This window comes from Magallana gigas, chromosome 9, assembly GCF_963853765.1.
Source record: "Magallana gigas chromosome 9, xbMagGiga1.1, whole genome shotgun sequence".
NCBI classification, from domain to species: domain Eukaryota; kingdom Metazoa; phylum Mollusca; class Bivalvia; order Ostreida; family Ostreidae; genus Magallana; species Magallana gigas.
Genome location: NC_088861.1, coordinates 10,594,599 through 10,607,791, shown reverse-complemented (window position 1 = coordinate 10,607,791; position 13,193 = coordinate 10,594,599). Strand labels below are relative to the sequence as shown.

General features: G+C 39.4%; 1 protein-coding gene across 1 annotated transcript; it reads left to right on the top strand.

Moving 5' to 3' along the window:
* The first annotated feature begins 594 nt into the window (after nucleotides 1-594).
* Nucleotides 595-12,953, top strand: LOC105324696 (hornerin). Its single transcript, XM_066070611.1, has 8 exons — nucleotides 595-900; nucleotides 2,013-5,462; nucleotides 5,667-8,403; nucleotides 10,456-10,520; nucleotides 10,812-10,968; nucleotides 11,401-11,610; nucleotides 11,918-12,109; nucleotides 12,527-12,953. The coding sequence occupies exons 1-8, from the start codon at nucleotides 858-860 to the stop codon at nucleotides 12,570-12,572; spliced, it is 6,900 nt and encodes a 2,299-aa protein (XP_065926683.1). The 5' UTR covers nucleotides 595-857; the 3' UTR covers nucleotides 12,573-12,953.
* Nucleotides 12,954-13,193: the final 240 nt, after the last annotated feature.

Sequence of the window (13,193 nt, the reverse complement as noted above, 5' to 3'; positions counted from 1 at the left end):
TTAATCACTCAATATCAATAATAAACGGGCAATGAAAAAAATGTGTTTAAGAAATCGATTTTCAAATTTTTACTCGAGAAAAAAAAATCAACGAGATATCAAAGTACAAAACTATTTTTAATCATTCAATAACAAGTAGTGAGGTTGTTGAAATTTATTTATGAACTTTTATTATTTTCAAGAATATGATCAATTTTTATATATATTCATAAATTTACGTATACGTACGTGTAAATGTATGGATATTAATTTAGATAGAAATTTAAGCGCATATCTCAGACTTCGAATTCTTTTTTCAATTGTGTTTCCGTTATTAAAAAACTCCCTCCTTTTATAATGCAAAAAGTGTACCAAAAAATCACATTCTGACTGACTTTGTGTTCCTAAAGTTTTGATGTAATCCCGAGCAAATTAACCATAATTCGTGTGAACGGGCAATATCTCTCAATAAAAACTACAAATACATTCATTTCCCATTGACATGTCACTTCTTGATGCGACCCGTCAATAGGCCATTTTTAGCCTCCATTTCTTCCCCTTTCTTTGCTTTCACTCTCCCACTTTGTACGGTCTAGTGAGGAACATTAAGTAACTACCTACATATGCATGACACTTAATGGTATTTTACCTCTTTTATGAACACATCCTGTTTTCTGCGGAACCGGTCGCATTTTTTTTTCTTGGCCGTGTTCCTTTGGTCAGTCTGGCTAGCTGTCGTGAGGGGTAAGGACGGAGTGGCCGCTGGGTGAAGATTTTTTTAACCTATGCTGATTTTGTATGAAGAGGACTATTTAAAAATATATCAAAATCTTTTCTGTGAAATAATAAATGATTGACAATTTATCACCGGAAGCGCCATGAATTGGATTAAATTGATATTTTACCATATAGCAGTTATTGGTAAGATTTCATTGTGCTAATGCATAACTTTGATGTTTCTTTTTATCGCTTAAAGCAAATGGAGAATAAATATATTTATTTAGTGTTGAATAACTATAATTAAAGTGATGAATTTGTTATCATTCTTTATGTCGAAATATTAACGCTTAGTTGATAATTGATTTTTTTATTTAAAATGACAATGATTCTTGATAAATGTACTAGTATCTATATTGTACATTTATCTAGTTACTGCAGCATTTTTACTCATAATCACTCACGAAAAAAGATAGATTAAATTAAAATTTACAATAAATTAGTATGTTTCCTAATGCGTACATGCATTTTATCAGTCACATGCATATGTTGTAGCTACTCATTTAATGTTAAATTGCTGCCTATGCGATTTATATTAATATGAAGTCATTTTTATAGAAATAGATAATTGACGAAAAAACTAACAAAATACTAATAACAAGCATTGTCTCGAGGCTATGAATAAACCTTTCTAATAGCCGGCCTTCGTTGACACTCGATCCCAAACGCCAATTATCTGTAAACATGCATTACAAATTAAGATATGTTAAACACATGTTTGTGTGTACACAGAAATGGGAACAATAGCTATGTTTAGTAATTACAATCCAAGAAGTCGCACGTTGTTTTCAGAGAAGAGCGTTTGCTATTCTAAAGTTTTTGTCATTTTAATATCCAAGTACATTTATAAAATTGACTAAATTGAAATTATAATACTGAAGTTTATGAATGCTTCCTACTCTTGTTAAGTACTAATTGATTAAATACTAGCGTAAAGAATCAAATATGAGAATTGACAGCATACAAAGAGGAGAGAGAGAGAGAGAGAGAGAGAGAGAGAGAGAGAGAGAGAGAGAGAGAGAGAGAGAGAGAGAGAGAGAGAGAGCTGCAACTGCGGATCAAAACGAAAATCAAAAGATGTCTCCCATATTTATATCATCCCAGTAAACTCCAATAATTAAAACTTTAAAAATGTATTATTATTTTATTCGTGTCCTGGTATTGATCATTTGTTTACTTCTTCATTTGTTATATGCATGAGGATTAATTATTTACTTTTTGTTCTGAGTGAATAAAAGCTATTTAACTGCTTGTAGGGATTGGAGTGCAAGCACTTCCGGGATCTGCCCCGGAAAATGGACCAAAATCTCCAATCCGGATAACCGATGGAAACAAGAAAATAAATGTCGGAACTAAGCTGGATGAAAAGAATCCTCCCAAAACTGGGTCTTTCGCCGCCAAAACACCGGCCGGTATATGGTCTTTCTCTAACGGTAAAGCTCTACCCTCGCCGTCTCGGAATGTGTCTCCAAATGTGGTTCAGAGTAGACTAGCCAAATTAATGAAATCAATAGGATTAATAACAAAGGACCAATCTTCCAAGTCCAGTTCAAAAAGTGGTTTAACAAAATTGTCTACATCAACAAAGGCAAAAACATTAGACGAAGAACGACCACCAAAGGGACCACCAAGGGGACCACCAATGCCAGTTTCTATGAGGTCAAGTAACACAAAACAAGGAGGCGGATCAAAAATATCAATAGCCTCATCCTACGACGAACAAATGCCCGGAAGAGGCCCTGGCGTTAAGGTTACATCTTACAAAATGGTTTCTGTTGCTTCTGGACCTGACGAAAAAAATGGAGCCAAACGTACAAGCAGTAGTTTCTCATCCATGTCTTCGTCATCTATGAGTTCAAACGGTGTGTCTTTCGGAAAAAGTTCTATCACAAAGTTTTCAGGACCGGATGAAAAAGATGGAAGAAAATCAGGACCTAAGTCTATAGCAAATAGCAATGTTTCGCGTACTGGAAGCAGTTTCTCATCAATGACACAGTCTTCGTCATCTATGAGTTCAAACGCTGTGTCCTCCGGGAAAAGTTCTATCACAAAGTTTTCAGGACCGGACGAAAAAGATGGAAGAAAATCAGGACCTAAGTCTATAGCAAATAGCAATGTTTCCAACTTGAAATCTGCAACAGTACAAGGTTCTCCTTTGACACAGGCAATTCCACGGCGGTTTTCTGGACCGGATGAGAAAGATGGCAAGAAAACAGTCGTTAAAACAAATCAAGGTTTACCTAAATCATCGAAGACTTCTTACAAAGCTAACACAGCATCTACATCTTCATCATCCTCACGATCGATAGTAACAACATTTTCTGGACCAGATGAAAAAGATGGAAAGAAAACAAAACAAGCTTTGGCCTCCAAAATGTCAGGAAATTCTGGACAAATATCATCGGCGTTCCAAAATCTACGAACAAAGCTTGAACAGTTCAAAGCACAACTGTCAAAGAAAAAATCAGCAAATTCATACCAAAACCTTAAAAGTAAATCATCTGACAATGATAAAAAGCCTGTAGTTGTATTACAACGTCAACAAACTCTAACGAAAAAAGTCATTGTCCCACAAGGAAGTCCATTAATTGGAAAAAATGTACCCAAAATAAGCAATATGCAAATGCGTCAAATGTTACAAAACATTAACGGTATCAACAGCGGAAAACGGATTTCCAGCTCATCCTCTTCGGTCTCAGGAACAGTACAGAGTTCAAAGAGCGGTGGTACGATGCTTCCAATACAAAAATCTAACATAAAATACAAAGGTCCAGATACTAGTAAAATGACTCCTCAACAACGGAAATCATTCTTGAAAGCTCTTGGTCTTATCAAGAGTAGAAGTTCTATTTCTTCTTCGTCCTCCCTCACTTCTAATCAAGGAGTAAAATCATCAGGCACGAGAGGCAAATTTTCCTTAACTAGCGACACTGTATCACAAACATCTGCAAAAACAGTCAAACCAGCAGAAAAAGATTCACCAGATTCAATAACGCCAACTAGCAATAATGCACCACAAACGTCTGCCAAAATCGCCAAACCAGCAGAAAAAGATTCAGCGGACTCAAAAAATCTTCGTTTAATGAAAAACAAAAGTTTTATGTCTTCAATAACCAGCAACGCTTTACCAAAATCATCTTCAAAGACAGTCAAAACATTTGAAAAAGATTCACCAGACTCAAAGACCCTTGGTCTTATTAGGAGCAAAAGTTCAATGTCGTCTTCAACATCCTTTGGCTATACCAGTGGAGGAAAATCAACAGGCTATTCTTCATCGTTTAAAGGTAAATCTGCTGTGCCAAAAACATCAGCAAAAACAGTCAAACCAGCAGAGAAAGATACACCAGAAACACCTGAAACAAGCCCAAAGTCAACAAGTTCTAAGAGCGGGGCTTTAAAATCAAAGAAAGCATCAAAACCAATTAGACCCCACTACAGTGTCCAATACTCGCAGTTAGACACTGAAGGCAATCCTAAGGGTGAAAAAGATAGCAATTCAGCAGTAACTATCGTTTCAAGTTCTAGTAACAACGGAAATCAGAAAACAAAATATTCCTCTTATGACCAACAGCCAGGAAATGGCAAACAGAGTTCCTCCTATACCTCCACAGGAACATCTGGTAATCAAAACTACAAAAGCTCTTCTTATACATCCGCGGGAACATCTGGTTCAACATTACAATCTAAAAATACAGACCAGTCATACAACATGAATTCCGAACCAAGCGCTTCTTCAAATGGTGTTTCGAATCTTGAAACATTAGTCTACGGCAATTCTGGTCAATCAGCAGGATCAAATGTCAATACAGGGAAACCTTCAACTTTGGTCGGTTCAAATCTGGTTTATAAAGATAACCCTGATAGCTCTGTTACATATAAACGGTTATCCTTTAAGTCCGTTTCACAATTCGGATCAAATAAAAAAACAAATTTCATAGAAATGCCTTCTGCAGTAAACTCAAGAAGCAAAAATACATTTGATTCCGGACCAGGCAATGATGTTGGAAAAGGAAATATTGCCATGCAGTATGATTCTGGACCTGGAAATGACGTTGGAAGAGGAAACAGTGCCATGCGTTTTGATTCAGGTCCAGGCAACGATGTAGGTAGAGGAAACAGTGCCATGCGTTTTGATTCAGGTCCAGGCAATGATGTTGGTCGAGGAAACAGTGCCATGCGTTTTGATTCAGGACCAGGAAATGATGTTGGTCGAGGAAATAGCCTAAACCGGTACGATTCCGGACCAGGCAATGATGTTGGTCGAGGAAATAGTCAGGCCCGGTACGATTCTGGACCAGGAAATGATGTTGGAAGAGGAAACAGTGCCATGCGTTTTGATTCAGGTCCAGGCAATGATGTTGGTCGAGGAAACAGTGCCATGCGTTTTGATTCAGGACCAGGCAATGATGTTGGTCAAGGAAACAGTGCCATGCGTTTTGACTCCGGACCAGGCAATGATGTTGGTCGAGGAAACAGTGCCATGCGTTTTGACTCCGGACCAGGCAATGATGTTGGAAAAGGAAATAGCCTAAACCGGTACGATTCCGGACCAGGCAATGATGTTGGTCGAGGAAATAGTCAGGCCCAGTACGATTCTGGACCAGGAAATGATGTTGGAAGAGGAAACAGTGCCATGCGATTTGAATTAGGACCAGGCAATGATGTTGGTCGAGGAAACAGTGCCATGCGTTTTGATTCAGGACCAGGCAATGATGTTGGTCAAGGAAACAGTGCCATGCGTTTTGACTCCGGACCAGGCAATGATGTTGGTCGAGGAAACAGTGCCATGCGTTTTGATTCAGGACCAGGCAATGATGTTGGTCGAGGAAATAGCCAAGGCCGGTACGATTCTGGACCAGGAAATGACGTAGGAAAAGGAAACAGTGGCATGCGTTTTGATTCCGGACCAGGCAATGATGTTGGTCGAGGAAACAGCAAAGGCCGGTACGATTCTGGACCCGGCAACGATGTAGGTAGAGGCAACAGCGCAAGGCGCCTGGACAATGGACCAGGAAATGACATTGGAAGAGGAAATAGTGTAATGAAACTAGCCTACAAAGTGCAAACGTCTGAAACCGTATCTTCAGCAAAAGCAGTTTTGGTTGGAAAACGAAATAAGAATTCAAAAAGAAATTTTAAATCTAAAGGTCTTGATTCGGGACCCGGTAATGATGTGAACAGAATATACCTAACTAAGGGGTTGGATTCTGGACCAGGAAATGACGTAGGTAGAGGCAACAGTGCAAATCGTCCTAATACAATAGGCAGAGGCAACAGCCTAAGAAGCCTCGACTCAGGACCCGGCAATGATGTAGGCAGAGGCAATAGTGCAAGACGCCTTGACTCAGGACCCGGCAATGATGTTGGCAGAGGCAACAGTGCAAGACGCCTTGACTCAGGACCCGGTAATGATGTTGGCAGAGGCAACAGTGCAAGACGCCTGGACTCAGGACCCGGCAATGATGTGGGCAGAGGCAACAGCGCAAGACGCCTTGACTCAGGACCCGGCAATGATGTGGGCAGAGGCAACAGTGCAAGGCGCCTTGACTCAGGACCCGGCAATGATGTGGGCAGAGGCAACAGCGCAAGACGCCTTGACTCAGGACCCGGCAATGATGTGGGCAGAGGCAACAGCGCAAGACGCTTTGATTCAGGACCTGGAAATGATGTGGGCAGAGGAAACAGTGCAAGACGCCTAGACTCAGGACCCGGCAATGGTGTGGGCAGAGGCAACAGTGCAAGACGCCTTGATTCAGGACCTGGAAATGATGTGGGCAGAGGCAACACTGCAAGACGCCTTGACTCAGGACCTGGAAATGATGTGGGCAGAGGCAACAGTGCAAGACGCCTTGACTCAGGACCTGGAAATGATGTTGGCAGAGGCAACAGCGCAAGACGCCTTGATTCAGGACCCGGCAATGATGTGGGTAAAGGCAACAGCGCAAAACGCCTTGACTCAGGACCCAGCAATGATATAGGCAGAGGCAACAGTGCAAGACGCCTTGACTCAGGACCCAGCAATGATATAGGCAGAGGCAACAGTGCAAGACGCCTTGACTCGGGACCCGGCAATGATGTAGGCAGAGGCAACAGTGCAAGACGCCTAGACTCGGGACCCGGCAATGATGTGGGCAGAGGCAACAGTGCAAGGCGCCTTGATTCAGGACCTGGAAATGATGTGGGCAGAGGCAACAGTGCAAGACGCCTTGACTCAGGACCCGGAAATGATGTGGACAGAGGCAACAGCGCAAGACGCCTTGATTCAGGACCCGGCAATGATGTAGGCAGAGGCAACAACGCAAGACACCTTGACTCAGGACCCGGCAATGATGTAGGCAGAGGCAACGGTGCAAGACGCCTTGACTCAGGTCCCGGCAATGATGTGGGCAGAGGCAACAGCGCAAGACGCCTTGACTCAGGACCTGGAAATGATGTGGGCAGAGGCAACAGCGCAAAACGCCTTGATTCAGGACCCGGCAATGATGTGGGCAAAGGCAACAGTGCAAGACGCCTTGATTCAGGACCTGGCAATGATGTTGGCGGAGGCAACAGCGCAAGACGTCTTGACTCTGGACCTGGAAATGATGTTGGCAGAGGAAACAGTGCAAGACGCCTTGATTCAGGACCCGGCAATGATGTTGGCAGAGGCAACAGCGCAAAACGCCTTGATTCAGGACCTGGCAATGATGTTGGCAGAGGCAACAGCGCAAAACGCCTTGATTCAGGACCCGGCAATGATGTAGGCAGAGGCAACAGTGCAAGACGCCTTGATTCAGGACCTGGAAATGATGTGGGCAGAGGCAACAGCGCAAGACGTCTTGACTCAGGACCTGGAAATGACGTGGGCAGAGGAAACAGTGCAAGACGCCTTGATTCAGGACCCGGCAATGATGTTGGCAGAGGCAACAGCGCAAAACGCCTTGATTCAGGACCTGGAAATGATGTTGGCAGAGGCAACAGCGCAAAACGCCTTGATTCAGGACCTGGCAATGATGTTGGCAGAGGCAACAGCGCAAAACGCCTTGACTCAGGACCCGGCAATGATGTGGGCAAAGGCAACAGTGCAAGACGCCTTGATTCAGGACCTGGCAATGATGTGGGCAGAGGCAACAGTGCAATACGCCTTGACTCAGGACCCGGCAATGATGTGGGCAAAGGCAACAGTGCAAGGCGCCTTGATTCAGGACCCGGCAATGATGTGGGCAAAGGCAACAGTGCAAGACGCCTTGATTCAGGACCTGGCAATGATATGGGCAGAGGCAACAGCGCAAGACGCCTTGACTCAGGGCCCGGCAATGATGTGGGCAAAGGCAACAGTGCAAGACGCCTTGACTCAGGACCCGGCAATGATGTGGGCAAAGGCAACAGTGCAAGACGCCTTGACTCAGGACCCGGCAATGATGTGGGCAGAGGCAACAGCGCAAGGCGCCTTGATTCAGGACCTGGCAATGATGTGGGCAGAGGCAACAGCGCAAGACGCCTTGATTCAGGACCCGGAAATGATGTCGGCAAGGGCAACAGTGTTAGCATGAATTCAGCACAAAAATTAGCAACTTCTGGATCAGAGAAAAGCAGCTCAGCTTGCAGACAGGGAACTTTCTGTGGGTCTGATGGAATTACTTATAGCAACGAGTGTGATATTTTATCGTAAGTATTTGTATAGAAAACAACTACATGTAACAAGCTTAAAGGGGCATTGTCACGATTTTGGTCAAAAATTATTTTTCCGATTTTAATATTTACAATGCTTCAGAAAGGCATTTTTAATAGGCAACCGAAATTTGAGTCTCATTTGTTGAGTTATAAGCGAGTTACAGAGCTTGAAATTATTCACTATGTAAACAAAGCGTTTGTTTACATTTTGAACCTTGAAGTAAAAATTTCAGTTTTAAACCTAAAATGAATGTGTTAAACGTTAGGAACTGTATATCTATGCTTAAAATAAATAAAAAGATAGACAAATAAGCTGCACAGATATTTTTTACTGGTATATGGAACCTATGTAAACAAAAACAGGGCACGAGCCTTGTTTACATGACAAAGAATTGTGAGCCCTGTATCTTGCTTATAACTCTACTAATGACTCTCAAATTTAATTTGATCATTAGAAATGCATTTCTAAAACATTGTAAATAATAAAAACATAAAAATAAAATTTGACCAAAATCGTGACCATGCCCCTTTTCTGCTGAAAGGTGAATACATTTATAACATGAGGATTGAAAATTCTTTAGATAGGCCGAAGACCTCCTTCAAGATTACCTCAACATGTAATCTTATCAAACTATACCAACAATGGAAAATCATCTACAGTGATTTCCGTCCGTGAAATTTGATGATTTTCGTCTTTTAAAACATATTCACATATATTATGTTTTATTTTTGGATTTTAGAACTTATCCAATATTTATAATATACACATTTTTAAATATTGAGTCTTGTATTAGGCAGTTATTAATCATCATCAAAAGACCGTACTTTGCTATGTATAAACACAAAATTCGTTATTTATCATCTGCATACGTTTTGCAAGAAAGATTTATCACACAAAAATTCCAGACCAACATGATGTGCTATATAACAAAGCGTCGATATGAGGATTATATCCATCTCAGACCCATATAAGCAATGAACAATGGCTCATCACAAATTGCCGTAAAACCTTCATTTAGAGGCACGCGCCGAAACCGTCGTAAATGTCATCATATCGATCGCGCTAGAGCGAGATTTACTGATTTACTGAGAGGGAGAGTGTACTGATTATTATTCCAAAGAAGATTTGAAGCATGTTATTTTTTACGTGCACTTAAGATAACAACAACCTCTTCAAGACTCAGATTACTATTATAAAATTGAGCTTTCTATATTTGATTAATAATTCAATACCCGCTAATCATCGATGGAAAATTGCGTTTCTAAATTATTACTAAAAAAATTTTAAAGTACTTTTTTAATTTTTATTAAACAATTAAAAAATTACTATTTTAAACCACGTAAACTTTATATACATGTAAGACAGATATATACATATGTATATATATATATATATATATATATATATATATATATATATATATATATATATATATATATATATATATATATATATATATATATATATATATATATATATATATATATATATATATAATGCAAAGCTATGCGAATACTTTTGACAAGCACGTATAAATTATATGTAACCCTACCCCCCCCCCCCTCCCTCCCGCCCGAAAAAAAAACCCGTAACAAAACAATAAAAGATAAATACCAGAATACATTAAATGGGTATATCTGTTTTATAATGCTAATGATTCTCTCTGTCGACAAGCTTTATCGTAATTATCCATAATTAGAATCAGAAATGAGTTATCTCTGACACGGTCCAGCAGGTTAGAATCATCATAATTAATAGCGGATTGTTTGTCACGAATATGTCAGCTTGTCTGGGAGACGGTGTCTCCTATATTGATATTCTGTTTTGTCTTTTGTTGCCTGTTTCTATATAGATATCTAAAGTTCTATCGTATATTGGCTGCCTATAAATTTCAGAACTTTTAACAATGAGTTTATATTTTTAATAACAAAAGCGTATCTAAAAGTTCTTTGCAAAATTAAGAATAAGATGTTTTTGAACACGAACATTTGCCATGTTCTCTAGTTTTGTATGGATATTTCTAAATGTAACAATATATGTTGCAGTCCTGTTTACAAAGACTGTGACGGCGACTGTCCTTGCGTCACTTCCGGTTCCAGTTCCAGTGGAAGTAAGTAGTAATACAAAGACACACATATACATACATATCTTTTAAGAGGCCTCGATGTTCGTCTCCATTTTTAGACTGTATTGATCTCCTTTAGAATGAGAACTCTTTATAAAACAAAGGAAAAATGTTGAATTTTCGATAACTAAAATAATCATATCTTGAAATTTTTGCAGATTTTGGTGGTGAATTTGTTGACCATTCTGCCTCTTTAATAAAAAGAACAAGAATTGTTTTTTAATGCATCAAAATGAAAAAAATATTAAATGTCTAATTTTCATTCCAACCATTCAGATGAGGCCTTTTCTTCTTACACACCGACGGAATTCCCATTGGTGAACGGAGCTCCCCCCACTGTGAGGGACGAGTGTCCAATGTGCCCCCTTGTATATGTTCCCGTGTGTGGCGTCAATGGAATGACGTACTACAGTGACTGCGAGAGAGACTGCCGGTAAGAACTTTCAAATTCCTCTTCCTACGTTGGAGTATGAATCAGAGAAAGAATATTGCGTCTCTTTTACAAGCTTCGCTAGCCAAGGGTTTTCGGTCCACTCCGCTCCCCATATGGACAGCGGATTGGACCGGAAACCCTTGGTTAACGAGCGAAGATACTCTTTTCGATGTAGATTGAAATCGTCTCTTTTCTTCTGACTATTTTCTTCTTTTTTATTTTTGTACACTTTTATATATGGTTTACTTAAAAGTTCTGATCACAATATTTAATTTAATGTTAAAATTAAATTTAGAATTTTTTTCCAAAACGAATTCACATTTTTAGAACAAGATAGAGATCAACTTCCTGAATGCAAAATGCAGATCAGACATGTAGTAAGAGTAACCATTTTTTTATAACATTGTTTTCGACATCACTCACATTTTTTAGCGGATCTGTTCTCAAAGAATGTGACGGCGAATGCCCGTGCCCAGTTATTCCATCAACTGAAGCCGCCATGTTTACAGGACTTATTACACCGACGGAACAATATCCATCCGCCACCGAGGCGCCATTTTGCTCTTGTCCAGGAAATGTGTATAGTCCAGTCTGCGGAGTGGATGGGCAGGTGTATGATAATCCATGTCTACTTGCTTGCGAGTAAGTTGTTTTGTTTTGAGTTTTGGGGGGTTGGGTGTTGTTGTTTTTTATTCATGATCAATTGTTTGTGTACTCATAAATGTGTCCAGTATTAAATTCAACTTTTTTCGGATCATTAAACCTGATTAGAATGCATTTGTTTTTCAAATATATATGTGCAAACAATAAACAGGTTCGTAATCCAAAGGATTACTTTGGCTGCTATAGATAACTAATAAATGAATTCCCTATACTCCGCGATTCTCTCTCTCGTCTACAAATACATGTAAAAAAAAAGATAATTATCTGACAATTTTTCGTTTCGTAGGGGAGTAGTACAGGCATGTGAGGGAGTCTGTCCATGTAACCAAGCACCCAGCAACAACAACGACATGTTTGTCCCGGCCTTCATGCTGGCTTACTCACAGTCCGGGTGTAGCAAGTGTCTCACTCTGGACTACGAACCAGTCTGCGGATCGGACGGGTCGACTTACAGGAACGAGTGCTACGCCAAGTGCAAGTAAGCGACAGGGATAAGATATTATAAGAACTAGTAGGATATACCGGTAACTGGCCTCTTTTTTCTTCCCAAGGATGCAAGTTTTGAATACACAATAGGTTACATATTATTTTGAAGATTTTTTGGAGATTTTCAAATTTTCCCATTGCATATCAAATACTTATTTTGTTTGGGGAGTTTTTTGCTACTTTTTTATAGGGGATGGGGATGGGGAGAGGTTGTTTATTTTTTTCTTTTTTTTGGGTGGGGGGGGGGGGGGGGAGTTACCATAAAATTCAGAAGAAAAAAAAGCACTTTGCCATAAAAAAACCCCCCAGATATTCAATAATTTTCATATTTTATAATTATTTTATTCATATGTTAAAAAAGACATTTAAATCCAGTCTATCTATTAAATTCTTTTCATTTTTTTTGTAGCGGTGTGGATAAGAAGTGCTCTTCGTCATGTCCTTGCAACAGCTGAAGATGATTTAGAGAATTTCCGTAATTATACCAATCCAAAGTGGAGATCATTTGTCTCATTGTGTCAACCACAGACACTTTTTTGTCCTAATATGGGCGGTTTTGATTGATAAAAACGAGCTTAAAGCTACAGAAGATGTGTGTTTTGGAGTAACTGGTTTGTTGTTATTTTTCTATGGAGCCTTTTGGTCAAAATGTGTTTCAGTAATTTTTTTTAGTTCTTATAATAAAGATTATGCGAAGGCATGGTAAAAGCTAAAAAAAAAACCTAATATTGTGTTTGAAGAAAAGAGTGGTTTGTTTATCATCGGAAATTAGGTACGAATAAAATTATTAGAAATAATGATAATTTGATAATAAATGTGTTGAAAACGGAAATTCTTGGTTATCAATTTTATACCGAACAATGTTTCAGGTATACATATACAGGTCATATCTATTTTAATAGCAAGTAACGCTTTGTTATACAAATATGTGTCCATAATTCTAAGTGAAAAACGAATATACCAACACAGGTACAAGATGAGCTTTGTAACGAATGCTATAGAGCAGATATAAACTGGAAAAAAAAACCTACATAGTAGTAATACATCTATATAAAACAAACCAATGTTTGGCACAG

What these genes read in the sequence shown, in the direction of transcription:
- LOC105324696 (XM_066070611.1), top strand. Translation starts at nt 858, where the DNA reads ATGAATTGGATTAAATTGATATTTTACCATATAGCAGTTATTG. An exon ending in TTACCATATAGCAGTTATTG is followed by an intron (nt 901 to 2,012) that starts GTAAGATTTCAT and finishes AACTGCTTGTAG; the next exon opens with GGATTGGAGTGCAAGCACTT. An exon ending in GACTGCGAGAGAGACTGCCG is followed by an intron (nt 10,969 to 11,400) that starts GTAAGAACTTTC and finishes CACATTTTTTAG; the next exon opens with CGGATCTGTTCTCAAAGAAT.